Source organism: Eurypyga helias, unplaced genomic scaffold, assembly GCF_000690775.1.
Source record: "Eurypyga helias isolate BGI_N326 unplaced genomic scaffold, ASM69077v1 Scaffold45218, whole genome shotgun sequence".
Taxonomy (NCBI): domain Eukaryota; kingdom Metazoa; phylum Chordata; class Aves; order Eurypygiformes; family Eurypygidae; genus Eurypyga; species Eurypyga helias.
Window position 1 is genome coordinate 1 of NW_010268484.1, and position 13,243 is coordinate 13,243.

A 13,243-nucleotide genomic window follows, 5' to 3' on the forward strand; every position below is an offset into this window, starting at 1 on the left:
TTCCAGCCCAAACCATTGTATGATTGAAGGCAGTGAGATTTTTCTTTTGGAGGAGATTTAGCTGTATGTTTGGGTTTGTTTCTTTTTTCCAATACTGTAGCTTTTATAGACTTATAGTGCGAAAGTCAATAGTGGCCAAATCTAAGTTAATGTGTTAAAGAAATACCATTCAGCATATCCTTGATAGCTCATTAGGCTTTGTATAGCTTGTTACGTTCTAAGTAATGGTCGTTAATGGCCTCAGTGAGGAAAGCAGTGCAAAAGTTGCTCTGTCACATCCTGTATTGGCTCAGGTTGTAAGGAAAGGGTGAAATTTAAAAAGTCAAGTCAAGCTCTAAAAGACAGATGTCCATACCAGTAATAAAGATGCAGACTGACCAGGGTGTGGCTTACAGTTACAGGAGTACGTTGGCCAAAATTTGGTCTGCAGCTGGATTATAGGCCCTGCTTTTCCAAAAATACAGTATGGCTTTGGTTTGTGTTTGTGGGTAATGATATGCAGTCAGAAACATGTGGCTCAGACTGAATATTTCCAGTATTTACTCAAAAGACTAAATATGACCATATGTAGAAGTTTGTTGGCAACTGCAGACTTAGTTAAGAGTTACTGATGTGAGAATGGACTGTGGTGCAGGCTATTCTTCTGTAATTCATTCGGCTTTAATTCATATTTGACAGCATCTGAGGGAAACAGTTTCCTTTTTTCAGTCACATATGAGTGAATGTTTGAGACCTGCTAAATGAAATCTTACCTCCATTTTTGTTTACATCGCTATTTTTCTCATCATAACAGTAATTATGATGTTATTCCAAGTCAAAACATCGATTTTTTAAAAAAAAAAAGTATGCCTAGCAGCTATAACAGAAGTGAGGAAATTTTCTAGGCTAATTGTATCCTTATTGTGTTTCAGAAGCATCAACAAAGAAGGCCTTGGGATACGTTTTCAGTGACCTTGCAAACAAACTGTCCTCAGATGTCCTTGTGTTAAGGATTCGGCACAGTTCAGTCTACGTGTGGCCTAACAGTGGTACGAACACTGTTCCAGAGCTGACTGATGATTCGGCTTGTAAGGAGATAAGACGATTCATACAGTGAGTATGTTTTAAAAGACACACTTTTTTTAAACAGATTCATATTACAGAAAATTCTCTTTCTGTTGATACTTCAGATTTGATCAAGATGATGAGACCAAACGAAAGCTTGGCAAAAAGAAGGATAAGAAGCTGCAAGATACGGTATGTGTCTCACCATGCTAATGATATCGGACAGCCTGTCATTTAAACATTTTTAAACCTGCCCTCCATAGGCTTTTGTCTACACAAATAGACACTGACTGTCATAAAAGAATCCCTTTAAAGTCTTTGAGACTCAGCATGAGAGTGGAGATCCCTCTACAGTAGGTCAGCACTTAGAAGTTTGTCTTTAACATTCCTGGCTGTTTTTAAACCTGATTATTTCATTACTGAGTTTGATAGCAAGTATCTACAATCTTACCGTTGCCGCCTTGGTGCCTGTGTTGCTGGAGATGTCCTACTGGTGTCTGTATTCTCTGCAGCAGGAGATAGTCAATGTAGACCTCATGTTGGAAATGACGTCTTCGTTAGCTGCTTTGGCCCCAGTCGTTGAAAGGGAAAATAAGGAACACCACTACGTTAATATGACGTTACCGGTCGATGTTGTTGTGTCTGTTTCTCCGGAAGAAGCATGGGGAAAGTAAGTGTTATCCTGAACTTGGAATTTTTCAGCTTCATTTCTGATTTTTCTTGAAATAATGAAGTAAAGCTATCATATCATTATTTAGTTCCATGAGGTAGCATATAGTATTTTTGTAGTAGAATTTAATTGTGTAAATAATAAAAGCTGCTGTAGACTCCTGTTAACAGTCTTGAGAAGCCATGCCCTTGCTGTCTCAAAAAAAATCCAGTTTATCAGTGTCTGATAGATTTGATAACTTGTAACTGTTGCTTAGCAAGGAATTGAGAAACTCGGGAAAATGTTCTGAAAATTCTTGTAAGGCCGTGAGTGTGTATAAAAGTGAGCGTTGGCATGTATTTGATGCCTCTCTCTAATCACAGTACTGCCTCGGGGGCTGCAGCCGGGTAGGTGAAGGCAGAAAATGTTAGTCATCTTCTGCATTTTTATCTTGCACTGTTTTCCATAGGATTTGACTCTGAAGGATGCTAAGTGGGATGGATAAAATGCAAAAATCCACCCCATATAGTCCTAAGTGTAACTTTTATTTTGGCAGATGTTGATAACCACAGAATCACAGGATGGTTAGGGTTGGAAGGGACCTTAAAGATCATCCAGTTCCAACCCCCCTGCCATGGGCAGGGACACCTTCCACTAGACCAGGTTGCTCCAAGCCTCATCCAGCCTGGCCTTGAACACTTCCAGGGATGGGGCATCCACAGCTTCTCTGGGCAACCTGTCCCAGTGCCTCCCCACCCTCTCTGGGAAGAACTTCTTCCTGATATCCAATCTGAACCTCCCCACTTTCAATTTAAACCCGTTACCCCTTGTCCTGTCACTACAGGCCCTTGTAAAAAGTCCCCCCCAGCTTCCTTGTAGCCCCTTCAGGCACTGGAAGGGGCTATAAGGTCTCCCCAGAGCCTTCTCTTCTCCAGGCTGAACAAGCCCAACTCTCCCAGCCTGTCCCCATAGCAGAGGGGCTCCAGCCCTCGGAGCATCTTTGTGGCCTCTGCTGGACTCGCTCCAAGTGGTCAATATCCTTCTGATGTTGGGGGCCCCAGAGCTGGATGCAGCACTCCAGGTGGGGTCTCACCAGAGCAGAGTAGAGGGGGAGAATCCCCTCACTCGCCCTGCTGGCCGTTCCTGATGTAAGACTCGAATACCTGCACTCCAGAGGGTTGAATCCCTGGGGAGTAGTTCCTGTGTGCAGACACAGCTTTGAGTAAAGCAGGGTGGGGGTCTGTCTTTCTCGGTGGGAATGGTAGCACGGAATTAATAGGTTCATCAGAGCATGTGCAAATTTGCATGTAAGTATTGTGAGAGAAAACAATCCACTGTCACTGTTACTCCTTAGTTGTTCTCCCTTATACTTCACAGGGTACAGAATCTCCTGGTGACAGCAATTCACAGGCAGTTAACTGACATGGAAAAATGTATCATGAAATACATGAAGGGAACATCAATTGTCGTACCAGAACAATTTCATTTCATGTTACCAGGGAAAAATCATCTCGTAACGATCTCGTATCCTACGGGTATTCCAGATGATCAACTGGAAAGTTACAGAAAGGTAAAGCCGTGGGATAATAACCTGAGTTTAAAATTTTTTTAAATTATTCTTCTTGTAACTGAAGCCGTGGTAAAGTTTTTCGTTTAGCCAACATAGAATAAACACTAACAGATACTGCTGCTTTTAAAATTTATTGTAACTGAAGCAGTATACTGAATGGGGAAGCTTGAAAGGGTTAGGGCTGGGGTTTTTTTTGGCCGTTTTGCTTTCTTTCTTGGGGTGTTGCGTGTTGGTGGTTTTCTGTGTGCCGGGACGGAGGGCTGCTTTGGGTGGCTCGCAGCTGACCAGCCTTGGTTAGCTCTTGTTTGTTTATTTCTTGCCTTCTGGGTTGGCACAACTAGAAAAAGGAACATGGATGAGGTGGAAAAACATCCTGATGTGGCAGTCCTTTCAGGGTGAGGCACGTGCCTGGCAGGTGCCAGTCCTGGTCACGCCGTTACACACGCTGAGAGCGGGGAGAGAATCTTCTGCTGCCTGAGAGGTGTAGAAGCCGTGGGGATTTTTCATTTTCTTCCGAGGGAAGCGTTGCTGGGTGTATCTAGTCCCTGCACTGGCAGAGGCCTCGGGCACCGGTGGCACGTTCAGTCTCCCCCGCTGCCCGCCTTCTGTTGGCTCTCACCCACCGGCTGCTGAGCGTTGTTGGCTTCGTCGCGTAAAATGCGTTTCCTGCATTACACACCTTATCCTAGAGGATCTCGTCATTCCTTTCACTCTTAAGCTTTGTGAAACACAACAATATATCTCTTTAAATGTGGCTGCTTGGTTGTAAACAGTGCTTAAGGGATTTAAAACCAGACTGAATCTGCTTAAACCATAAGCCCAGTATCTTGGCTCTGTCTCAGTACGTGCTATTTGCACGTCTTCAATTTTAGGTAAGATTTTAACTCGGGGGGTGTGTGTCTATACTGCTGCATAGATAAAACTGTAATCCTTTTCTGTTCTGGTGTATCTTTACTTTCGTAAGACACTTGTCACTCCTGATACTGTCAGTGGGGCTCCAGCAGCAGGCGTTGTGCAGCGGGGCTGCAGATGATGGTGAGCCCCGTCGATGGGGTAAGGCTGCGTGCGCTGCCTTGGGAGGTGAGGTCTGGTAGTAAACGTACGTGCCACGTGTTCAATTAAGCAGATTTTAGTATAATGATTTGCTAAACTATGCTGTTTGTCTCGATCACTACTTACGACGTGCTGTTTCTTCTAATCCAAAATTTGAATTGTGCTCTTTATTTTTCTCCTAACTTGCATGTAGGAATTGCATGGGTTATTTCATCTGCCTTGTGACAGACCGTATTTCAAGAGAGCAAATGCTTACCATTTTCCAGATGAACCATATAAAGATGGATGTCTTAGAAATCCACATTTACATCTTAATCCACCTGGTGCAGAGTCTGGTGTGGTAAGTTTCAATTGAAACATTTCTAAGAAAGTACTTTCTGTTTTCCTTCAGATTGATTATTAAAAGAAGTGATTTAGGTAGTCAGTATTATGTAGATGAGAAAGAGGAGTAACTGATTCAGCCTTTTGAGCAAAAGGGCTTCTCTGTGGCATAGCTTTAGCTCTGTTTGTCCCAGAGAAATCACATTTTCTTGGAAAAGGGCGTACACCTTTAGCATGCATTTTAAAGGCTTCTCAGAACCAGGACAAGAAGCTAAAACTATGAACGGAAACGTTTAGGAGACAAAACCAGGAAGAGTAGTGTGTAAGTAACAACCCTTCAGTTCTCCCAAAGACCTGCAGTCCCCAGCTGAAAGCTTTCACAGTGCAAAGTGACAAGTCCTGTGGCACTTCTGAAAATCGATGCCAGTGTGATCAGATGCTTATGTCTTCTCTCTCTGCCTGCAGGTTTGTCTGGTACATGGTGTGTATGGTTACCACCACTACATGCAGGATCGGATCGATGACAGTGGCTGGGGCTGTGCCTATCGGTCTCTGCAGACAATCTGCTCATGGTTCAAGCACCAGGGTTACGTGGATGCGCCCATACCAACACACAGGGAAATTCAGCAGGTACAGCTCGTCTCGGCAGCTGATGAATTTTATGCCTATTTTTCTAGGAAAGTATGTACGGGTTATTTTTTAAATATCAAATTCATATATTTTAGGCTTCAGATTTGTGTGATGTTTTTAATTTATCTCTTAAGTTGGACTATAGTGGTTCTTGAGGGCTGGAGCACCTCTCCTGTGATGAAAGCCTGGGAGAGTTGGGCTTGTTCAGCCTGGAGAAGAGAAGGCGCCGGGGAGCACCTTCCAGTACCTGAAGGGGCTACAAGGAAGCTGGGGGGGACTTTTTACAAGGGTCTGTAGTGACAGGACAAGGGGTAACGGGTTTAAATTGAAAGTGGGGAGGTTTAGATTGGATATTAGGAAGAAATTCTTCCTGGAGAGAGTGGGGAGCACTGGGACAGGTTGCCCAGAGAAGCTGTGGATGCCCCATCCCTGGCAGTGTTCAAGGCCAGGCTGGATGAGGCTGTGAGCAACCTGGTCTAGTGGAAGGTGTCCCTGCCCATGGCAGGGGGGTTGGAACTGGATGGTCTTTAAGGTCCCTTCCAGCCCAAACCATCCTGTGATTCTATGAATTACTATTTTAAACAAGTCTTACTACAGGAGGACTGTCTACAGATGTTTATCAATGTCGGATGACATTATCTGTACAAATAAGACTCATTAAAATCGTCCTTTCAATATTTCCTTGGTTTAATGTTCTATTAGAAGCTCAGATTATGACTTTTTCACTGTTGTTGCCAAATGAAAGAAAAGAACCCAATGTGTCATACTAAAATCTGTTTTAAAACTGACTTTTGTATCCAGTGACACTTCCAGAAGAGAACAGAAAGGGTTGAATTCGACATCCGTTTGTCTTCTGAGGCCTGCTAGGTTCAAAACAAGTTCCCATATACATAAACCAACCTTGTTCACAAAAAGTGGTGGAATTGCCTACTGTGCGCTGTTGTGATGTTTCTTTTTCTTCTTTGTGACGTGGCAAAGGCGCTGGTTGATGCTGGAGACAAGCCCGCAGCATTTGTTGGGTCACGGCAGTGGATCGGTTCCATTGAGGTACAGCTTGTTTTGAATCAGCTTTTTGGGATAACATCAAAAATATTATTTGTCAGGTAAGAATCAGTATCTGTTCAGTAGCTCAGTAATTGTTAAAAAGACTGTGTGCCTTAAAATGGGAATGGCCATTACAGTACACAGGACAGTAAGTGGGATGATAAACCTTTTAGGGGTTCCTTGTTGACAAACCCTGTACTGCTGCCTTTGGTTGTGCGAAGTGCTTGCAGATGAAGGTGTTGCTAAATTTCCTGCGGGCTTGGGGTTCCAGTTTCCACTCCAGTTTGCAGTTGCTATAAATTGGTTAACAGAATTCAGCCTATTCCTTTGCACCACCACCGTAACTTCTGAAGCAGGCGCACAGTCTGGTGGTCACCATGAACTGAATTATCACTTTGTCCACGGAGTTAGCCCGTCGGTTCAGGGTTGAGGCAAATTGCAGAGCAGCCTGGAAATAGTGTTATCTTTTCTGGGTTTGCGTGACACGTAATACAAGGGATTTGTTTCCCTTCTGACAGTTTGACGCTCTCATACACAACAAAAACCCCTACAAATATACTTGGGAGAAAAAGAATAATGTTTGACATTTATCAGAATTAAAATTACTGGATGTTTATCGTTTAGGCAGCACTAAGCAGGCTAACAAATCCCTGAAGGTTTTGTGATGAAATGATGAAATAAAGAACACCTCTTTATTCTCATCAAACGGAATACTGCTCGTGGGTGATATTTATTTGGAGTAAATTCTCCTGTAGGTGTGTTAAAAGAACGTGTGACCGTCTTGATGGCGATTCTTATCGGCAGGAAAGATAAGAATCTTTATAGTCTGTAAAGCTTTATACAGCCAATTTTAATCTTTTTTGTTCCAGCGCTTATGTTTGCAGATGATCCCTCTGTTATTAACAGCAGCTGGGACAGGCCCTGCCGGTAGGAAGGTTTTATTCCCTCACGTGAGGGTACGGAATAGGCTCCTTCGTGAGCTGGGCAGAGCTGCTCACAGTGCGGCTGCAGGGGAGCGCCGGTGTTTCTCAGGGTTATGAAAAGCCAGCATCACCACCACGCTGAGAAGGAGAAATGTTACGGATCTTCTTCAGCTGGTTACTGGCAGTGGGTAGCACTTTGGTCTTGAGCTTACCTCCAGCTAGCACCTCGGACTCGGCGGCCGTGAGACTTCACCGCTGCCCCAGCAGCACTAGCGCTGCATCTGTTACTGTGAAGGCACCGTTCCCTGGAGTTCCGGTTTTGTAGTCTGTCTGCGTTTAATCCGTCTCTGCAGGAACTCGAGAAGCAGGCAGGCAGGCTGGCTTTCTTTGGGTTTCCAAAAGGTTAACCGCTGTATGAAGAAATACAAAGACAAGATACTAAAAATACCTGTATTGGTTTCACTGCCATTCTGAACACCTTTATCGACACCCTGTTTTTGTTGTTTCTGATGAATTCCTGGCACTCCGGGCTTCCCCTTGCTTAGAGAGATGTGGCCAGTCTGGTTTCAGCCACTTGGAGGGCCCCGTTGGGGTTTTCCATCTGTCCCCGCTGTGGGAGACGAGCCTCCAGGCGCTCCAGTGGCAGCTAGGCTCACCGCAGCTCAGAGGCCCAACCGGAATCAGAGAGTTGCGTTAAAAACCTTCGTTCAGATTGTCCTGGGATGTTCACACAGGAAAGCTCTGAGCCACTTCCTAATCAATTACCTACGCCGCTAATGAGTGTAATGGATAATTAGAGAATTAAGCCTGGTGAGGATGACAACTCTGTTACTGTTTTTTTTTTTTACCCAGCCAGGGTTCTCAACTAGCGTTGCAGGGAAGAGAGCTTGCCAATCATTTCAAGACTGAAGGGACACCCGTTATGATTGGTAAGTGCTGGAGTACTGAAGAATGCCCCTGAAAGGGCCTGGCCTCCCCCTCCTGGTGCTGAACTTCATCTCAGTTAGAACTTGCGCAGGTTACTGTAATCAGAACTCCAGGAGAATTATGAATGACCCTTTTCCCAGGGGAGCCCAGGCAAACGAGAGAGTTTAACCTGGCTGGTGCCTTTTCACTGGGTATTTCTCCCAAGCTCAGTGTTCAGCCTGGTAACAGGAGTCACTCTCAGCAGTGCTGTCCAGAACTGCTGGTAAGGCAGAACTGGAGGGCTGACCGCTCCCTCGAGGGGCAGGTCATGCGGTCCCCCAGAGCTTCCCATATTTACCTGGCTCTGAAGAGAAAAGGGTCTATCTAGGTTCTTTTACGGCCAGTTTTAATGATGTGTAGAGTCAGTAGCTTAAGAAATGCCATTCGTGGGAACGCGGTAACTGAACTGGTTTCCAACACAGCTGTCGTTTAGAGGGTGAAGAATACTGAAGCTATCATTTTCAGCTTCAGTAAAATCTTAATTTTAGCCATTTTTGCAGTCTGTGTTTGGTAGTCTGTCCAGATAGCGTTACTCTCTCAAATGAGAGGTGACAAGTCCACATTTTGGTATGGACAAATATTTGTGACCTTTCAGCAGCCTTTTTGTCTGAACCTCAAGAATTTAGAGTCCTGGATTGAAAAATCATTTGGCCTTACCCTTTGGTAACTTACCCTTCCTGGGAACGCTCTTTTGTGGATCGGTTTGTTATTGGGGGGAGGGGGCAGAGTTTTCCAGACTCCTTTTCTGAAGCTAGGTTTCGTTAAAGTGGGCAAAGCAGAGGTTTGAAGTATTCGTGACTTCATCTGGTGGAAATGGTCAGGATTTAAGCCGCCTCGCTGACGTGGAACAGGTTTGGCAAGTAAATTCCCTAGTTGTAGTAAAGATACGATGTTTCCTAGTGTGAAGAATCTGACGAAGGACGGCTCCAGAACCATTCTGAGAATGGGAAATGTGGATGTACTTTTATTTCAGGCTGGTGCACGCAGCCAGTGTCAGGGAAACAGGTTGGGCAGTTTGTGTTCCTCCTGTTCTAGGTGGCGGCGTCTTGGCTCACACGATACTGGGAGTGGCCTGGAATGAGATTACGGGGCACATAAAATACTTGATTCTCGACCCGCATTACACTGGGGGAGAAGATCTGCACGTGATTTTGGAAAAGGTGAGGCTTGATGCACACAGGTACATATGTGTGTGCAGATATTCTGGTGTTAAACGGATAACGTACCATCGGTTCTACAGCTTCTCCGTTCCGCCTGCTGATCCCAGTTAACCTGCGCGTATGCTGCTGTTAGTTCTGGCAGCTTGGTGTCTCTGAAGAAGAGGGATTGGGTCAGCAACTTTGGGTCAGCAACTGCACAAAGTTGTTACAGCACAAAGAAATGGTCTTTACTTTCTCTGAATGAAACCATCCCCCCTTTAACCCTACCGTGCATACAATAAATGTGTTCCCAGTTCCGAATGGAGCAGAAAAATCTGCCTGTAAAATGCTGTTACTGGAGCAGAGAAGGTAAAAATAAATAAATGGCTATTTAAAATCCAGCACTAGGCATTCTCAAATCAGGCCTTGAACTCACGCTTAAAGGGCAGGTACTGAGCTGGTTTGAAAATCTGGGAAAACACTGAATAGCTAAAGGTTATGTAATGTCGTTTCCCTATTTAAAGCTGCTAAAGGGGATGGCACAGCGCATTCCAAACGGGGAAACAGAAACCTTAGCTGCAAAAGTGGCGGAATCGTCCTATCAGTGTGGAGTCATCACCCTGCTTTCCATTCTTCGTGTGAAGTTGCAATAGCAACTTGTATTTTATGTCTCTGACACCCTTGGGCTGGGCCCAGCTGGAGGAGCTGTCACAGAACCATTTTGCTAGCCCCAGGGTGACCCAAGCTTGGAATAGAGGCAACTACTAGAGAGCAACTTCCAAAAGAACCGTTAGAATCGAAGGCTGTTATGGTTGAGGAATGGCCCAGGAGGAGAAAATGCACGCAGAACTCCCTTTCTCATCCGAAGTGGCAGGGGAAGGAACTGAGGGCGACTAGGTGTGTAGCTCTTTTCTTCACAAATACCTCCTGTAATTATGTGGTACTCTGCAAGCTTTGTTAGGCTGTTTTTCTGCTAAATCACGATCAGCAGCAGGACTTTCGGTGACTGAAAGCTCTGTTTGGTCTTGAGGTATTAGCTGTAAGACAAGAAGGCAAGGATTCCTCAGGGCAGGAGAAACAGGAACAGAGAGTGGTAGTTCCAGAGTAATACTAGTCTCTGGGGCAGTGGGAGGGGTGGGGGGAGATGCTACATTTGGGGATCTGAGCTGGGGAGAGAGACCCTGTAAAGGGCGTTCCGTTGGGGTGTTTCCAGGCTCTAGGGAACTTCCTGAAAGTTGTGTGTCACTGCATTCTCTAGATAGCTGAAAAGAATTCCTGTGTCAGAGTAAAACCAGTGAAATCACATAGATCCAATAGTGGCAGGTGGGAAAAACAGAGTCTGTAGTAGATTTAAACGCTGTCTTGCTTTTCCTTGGGCAGGGCTGGTGTGGATGGAAGGGCCCGGAGTTTTGGAGCCAGGACGCCTATTACAATCTCTGCCTACCTCAGCGACCCAAAACCATCTGAATTCCACGCACTAAGCCGGACCACCAGCTGATGGGGATATTGATGCCCTGTTAGTCATCGGAATAATGCTTTAAGTCCGTCACAACCCAGCTGAAATAAAACTGTTGCTTGAGTAATTTACATTAAGAATCATTTTAAATTAAACTTGTAAATATAGGAGTTACCTGCTGTGAGCTGTACTTCCTACAAATACACTCCCTGAGTAAGTAGTACTCCTTGCCTTTGGCTAGGACAACTTTGTGTTCATATACGCTATTTTATTATGCTGAGATTTTCACAGATTTAATGCCCAATCCTTTCACCTTATGGAATCTTTTTCTTGCCACAAAGGTGAACTGTGTCATCTTTGCCAGGTGTGTTGTGCGGGATGAATCTGTTCAAAGGCATCGTTTGCTGCTGGGACTGTTGATAACAGCATTTTGGAAGAGGAGTGGGAGAAAAATGGCTGTACGTACTGAATTTTATGAACTTTGTTCTCATATTTACAAAAAAAAAAAGACTTGTTATATGCTCATTTATCTATAGCTGTAGGAATGCAACTATTCTAGGAAAGAAAAGTCTTCTGTAAGAAGCAAAAATAAACAAGCTTTCCTCCTTCTCGGAAGGAGACCGTGTCCCAGCATACATCTGGCTGTTCAGTTGTCAAAAGACATTCCAAACCCCCAGCTTTTGCTGTTGTGTGAAGTGGGGTTTCTCTGAGACAGGCCTAAAAACACAGTTTATGTATAGCAGTCATTGGAAGGAAGGGGAGTAGGATGAAGCTATCCTGTTCTCTGACACACAGAGTGTTACTCTCTGTACCAGGTAGTTGTGAGTTGAGGGAGAGGTGAATACAGCTAGGACACTCTACTCAGTACCTGCTGTTAGAGGCTTGGTGTACTCATCCCAGCAGAGCAGAAATCCTGTCTCGCGCAACACTCGTGGGTTCACCTTCGCCTTCTAAAGACTCCTCTGCATCCAGAGCAGCGTGGCCAGCAGGTCGAGGGAGGGGATTCTCCCCCTCTACTCTGCTCTCCTGAGACCCCACCTGGAGCGCTGCGTCCAGCTCTGGGCCCCCAACAGAAGGCCATGGACCGGGTGGGAGGAGGCCATGAAGATGCTCCGAGGGCTGGAGCCCCTCTGCCATGGGGACAGGCTGGGAGAGTTGGGCTTGTTCAGCCTGGAGAAGAGGCAAAACTTGGGTACTTGCTGTTTCAAATTTGCTCCCATCTGCAGTTGCCAAAGTGGGAAAAAAGCTTCCCTGCTACAAGCAGCTGAGTGAGCTGGAGGCCGAGCAAAGGCATCTGCAGGCGCGTTTGCCCCAGTTCCTGCGTCAGGCTGGTTGCTGAAACTACCCGCCTAAAGAGCCCAACGAAAGTGCAGTGTTACGATGGCGATGTACCGTACAGGCCACGGTCACAAACCAGCTTTCTACCACAGACCTGACCGCTGGAAAGCAGGAGCAGAGGAAGTTACCATCCCAAAACAAACGGCTGGGAATCTTGTTTGATCACAGCGGCAGTGACATTTCAAGGCGAAACCTGCCTTCCCCCCCGCAGAGCGTCAGTACCGGGTGTCCGTTGCTGGGGAAGGCAGGGATGGAGGAGCCAAGCACTCGGGAAAACCACATCACGGATGACTCTGACTTATCAAAAACTGCTGTGTGACTTCATTTGGCAAGGACACAGTCTCTGCTGGGATCCTTCCCGTGCTATAAAATCCGATTTGGCAGAGCCTGCAGTTACCGCTGACTGTAGTTAATAGGTAAAGGCCTTGAAGAGAAGCAAAGAGCATCGTCACCCAGCGCCCACGGTACGCAGTTCTGTTTCCGGGTGCCTAGATGCCTCTTAAGGAAGTTACACCGAATCGCTACCATCATTTAAAAAAAAAAAAAGGAAATGGAAAGTCATGTGTTTAAAAATAATATTCATAGTTTTGGTAAGCAGAGCTGAGGGAAAAGAAGCGTAAACTGCGTTCCTTCAGGCTACACGTGGTGCTGAAATAAGTGCACAAGCATTATGCCAACCTCCTCCTGCCTCTCCCCTGGGAAAACAAACATCACTTTTTTCAGAAGTGCAGTATGAAGATACCCAGCATCATCTTTAAAGGTGCAGAAACGTGGGTAAGTGGGCAGTGCATCAGGTCAGCAAAACTCTTGGAGTAAGAGGCAGAAGCAAATAAACCCCTACGCTTCTCCCTCGGCATTGTTGGGGGTGAAATGCCCCGGCACACACGCCAGCGGCCCACGGGCGTTCACGCAGCTGCAGACCCTTCGGAAAACACACATACCCAGCCGTAGTAGCTTAAGAGTAAAGAGCCTTCACTCTGCCTTTTAAACCACAGAATTCATTGGTGCTTCAAAAAAAAGGTTATTTTCCGGTCGGCTTCTTGGGCTGTGACATCTTCACACAGTGAATCCGGATGAGTTTTAGGAGTTTTGTGGTGCTTTAAGTCAGTT

The 13,243-nt window shown here is 45.5% G+C and overlaps 1 protein-coding gene across 1 annotated transcript; it reads left to right on the forward strand.

The window, feature by feature from the left end:
* Positions 1 to 911: 911 nt before the first annotated feature.
* On the forward strand, positions 912 to 10,806 carry UFSP2 (UFM1-specific peptidase 2; the record flags this gene model as incomplete). The annotated part of the gene is made up of 10 exons (XM_010157742.1): positions 912 to 1,092; positions 1,170 to 1,236; positions 1,557 to 1,714; positions 3,071 to 3,263; positions 4,510 to 4,656; positions 5,103 to 5,267; positions 6,246 to 6,370; positions 8,087 to 8,163; positions 9,236 to 9,360; positions 10,720 to 10,806. Coding segments are annotated over 10 exons (1,325 nt in total), but the record flags the coding sequence as incomplete, so codon positions are not given.
* Between the last annotated feature and the right edge of the window lie 2,437 nt (positions 10,807 to 13,243).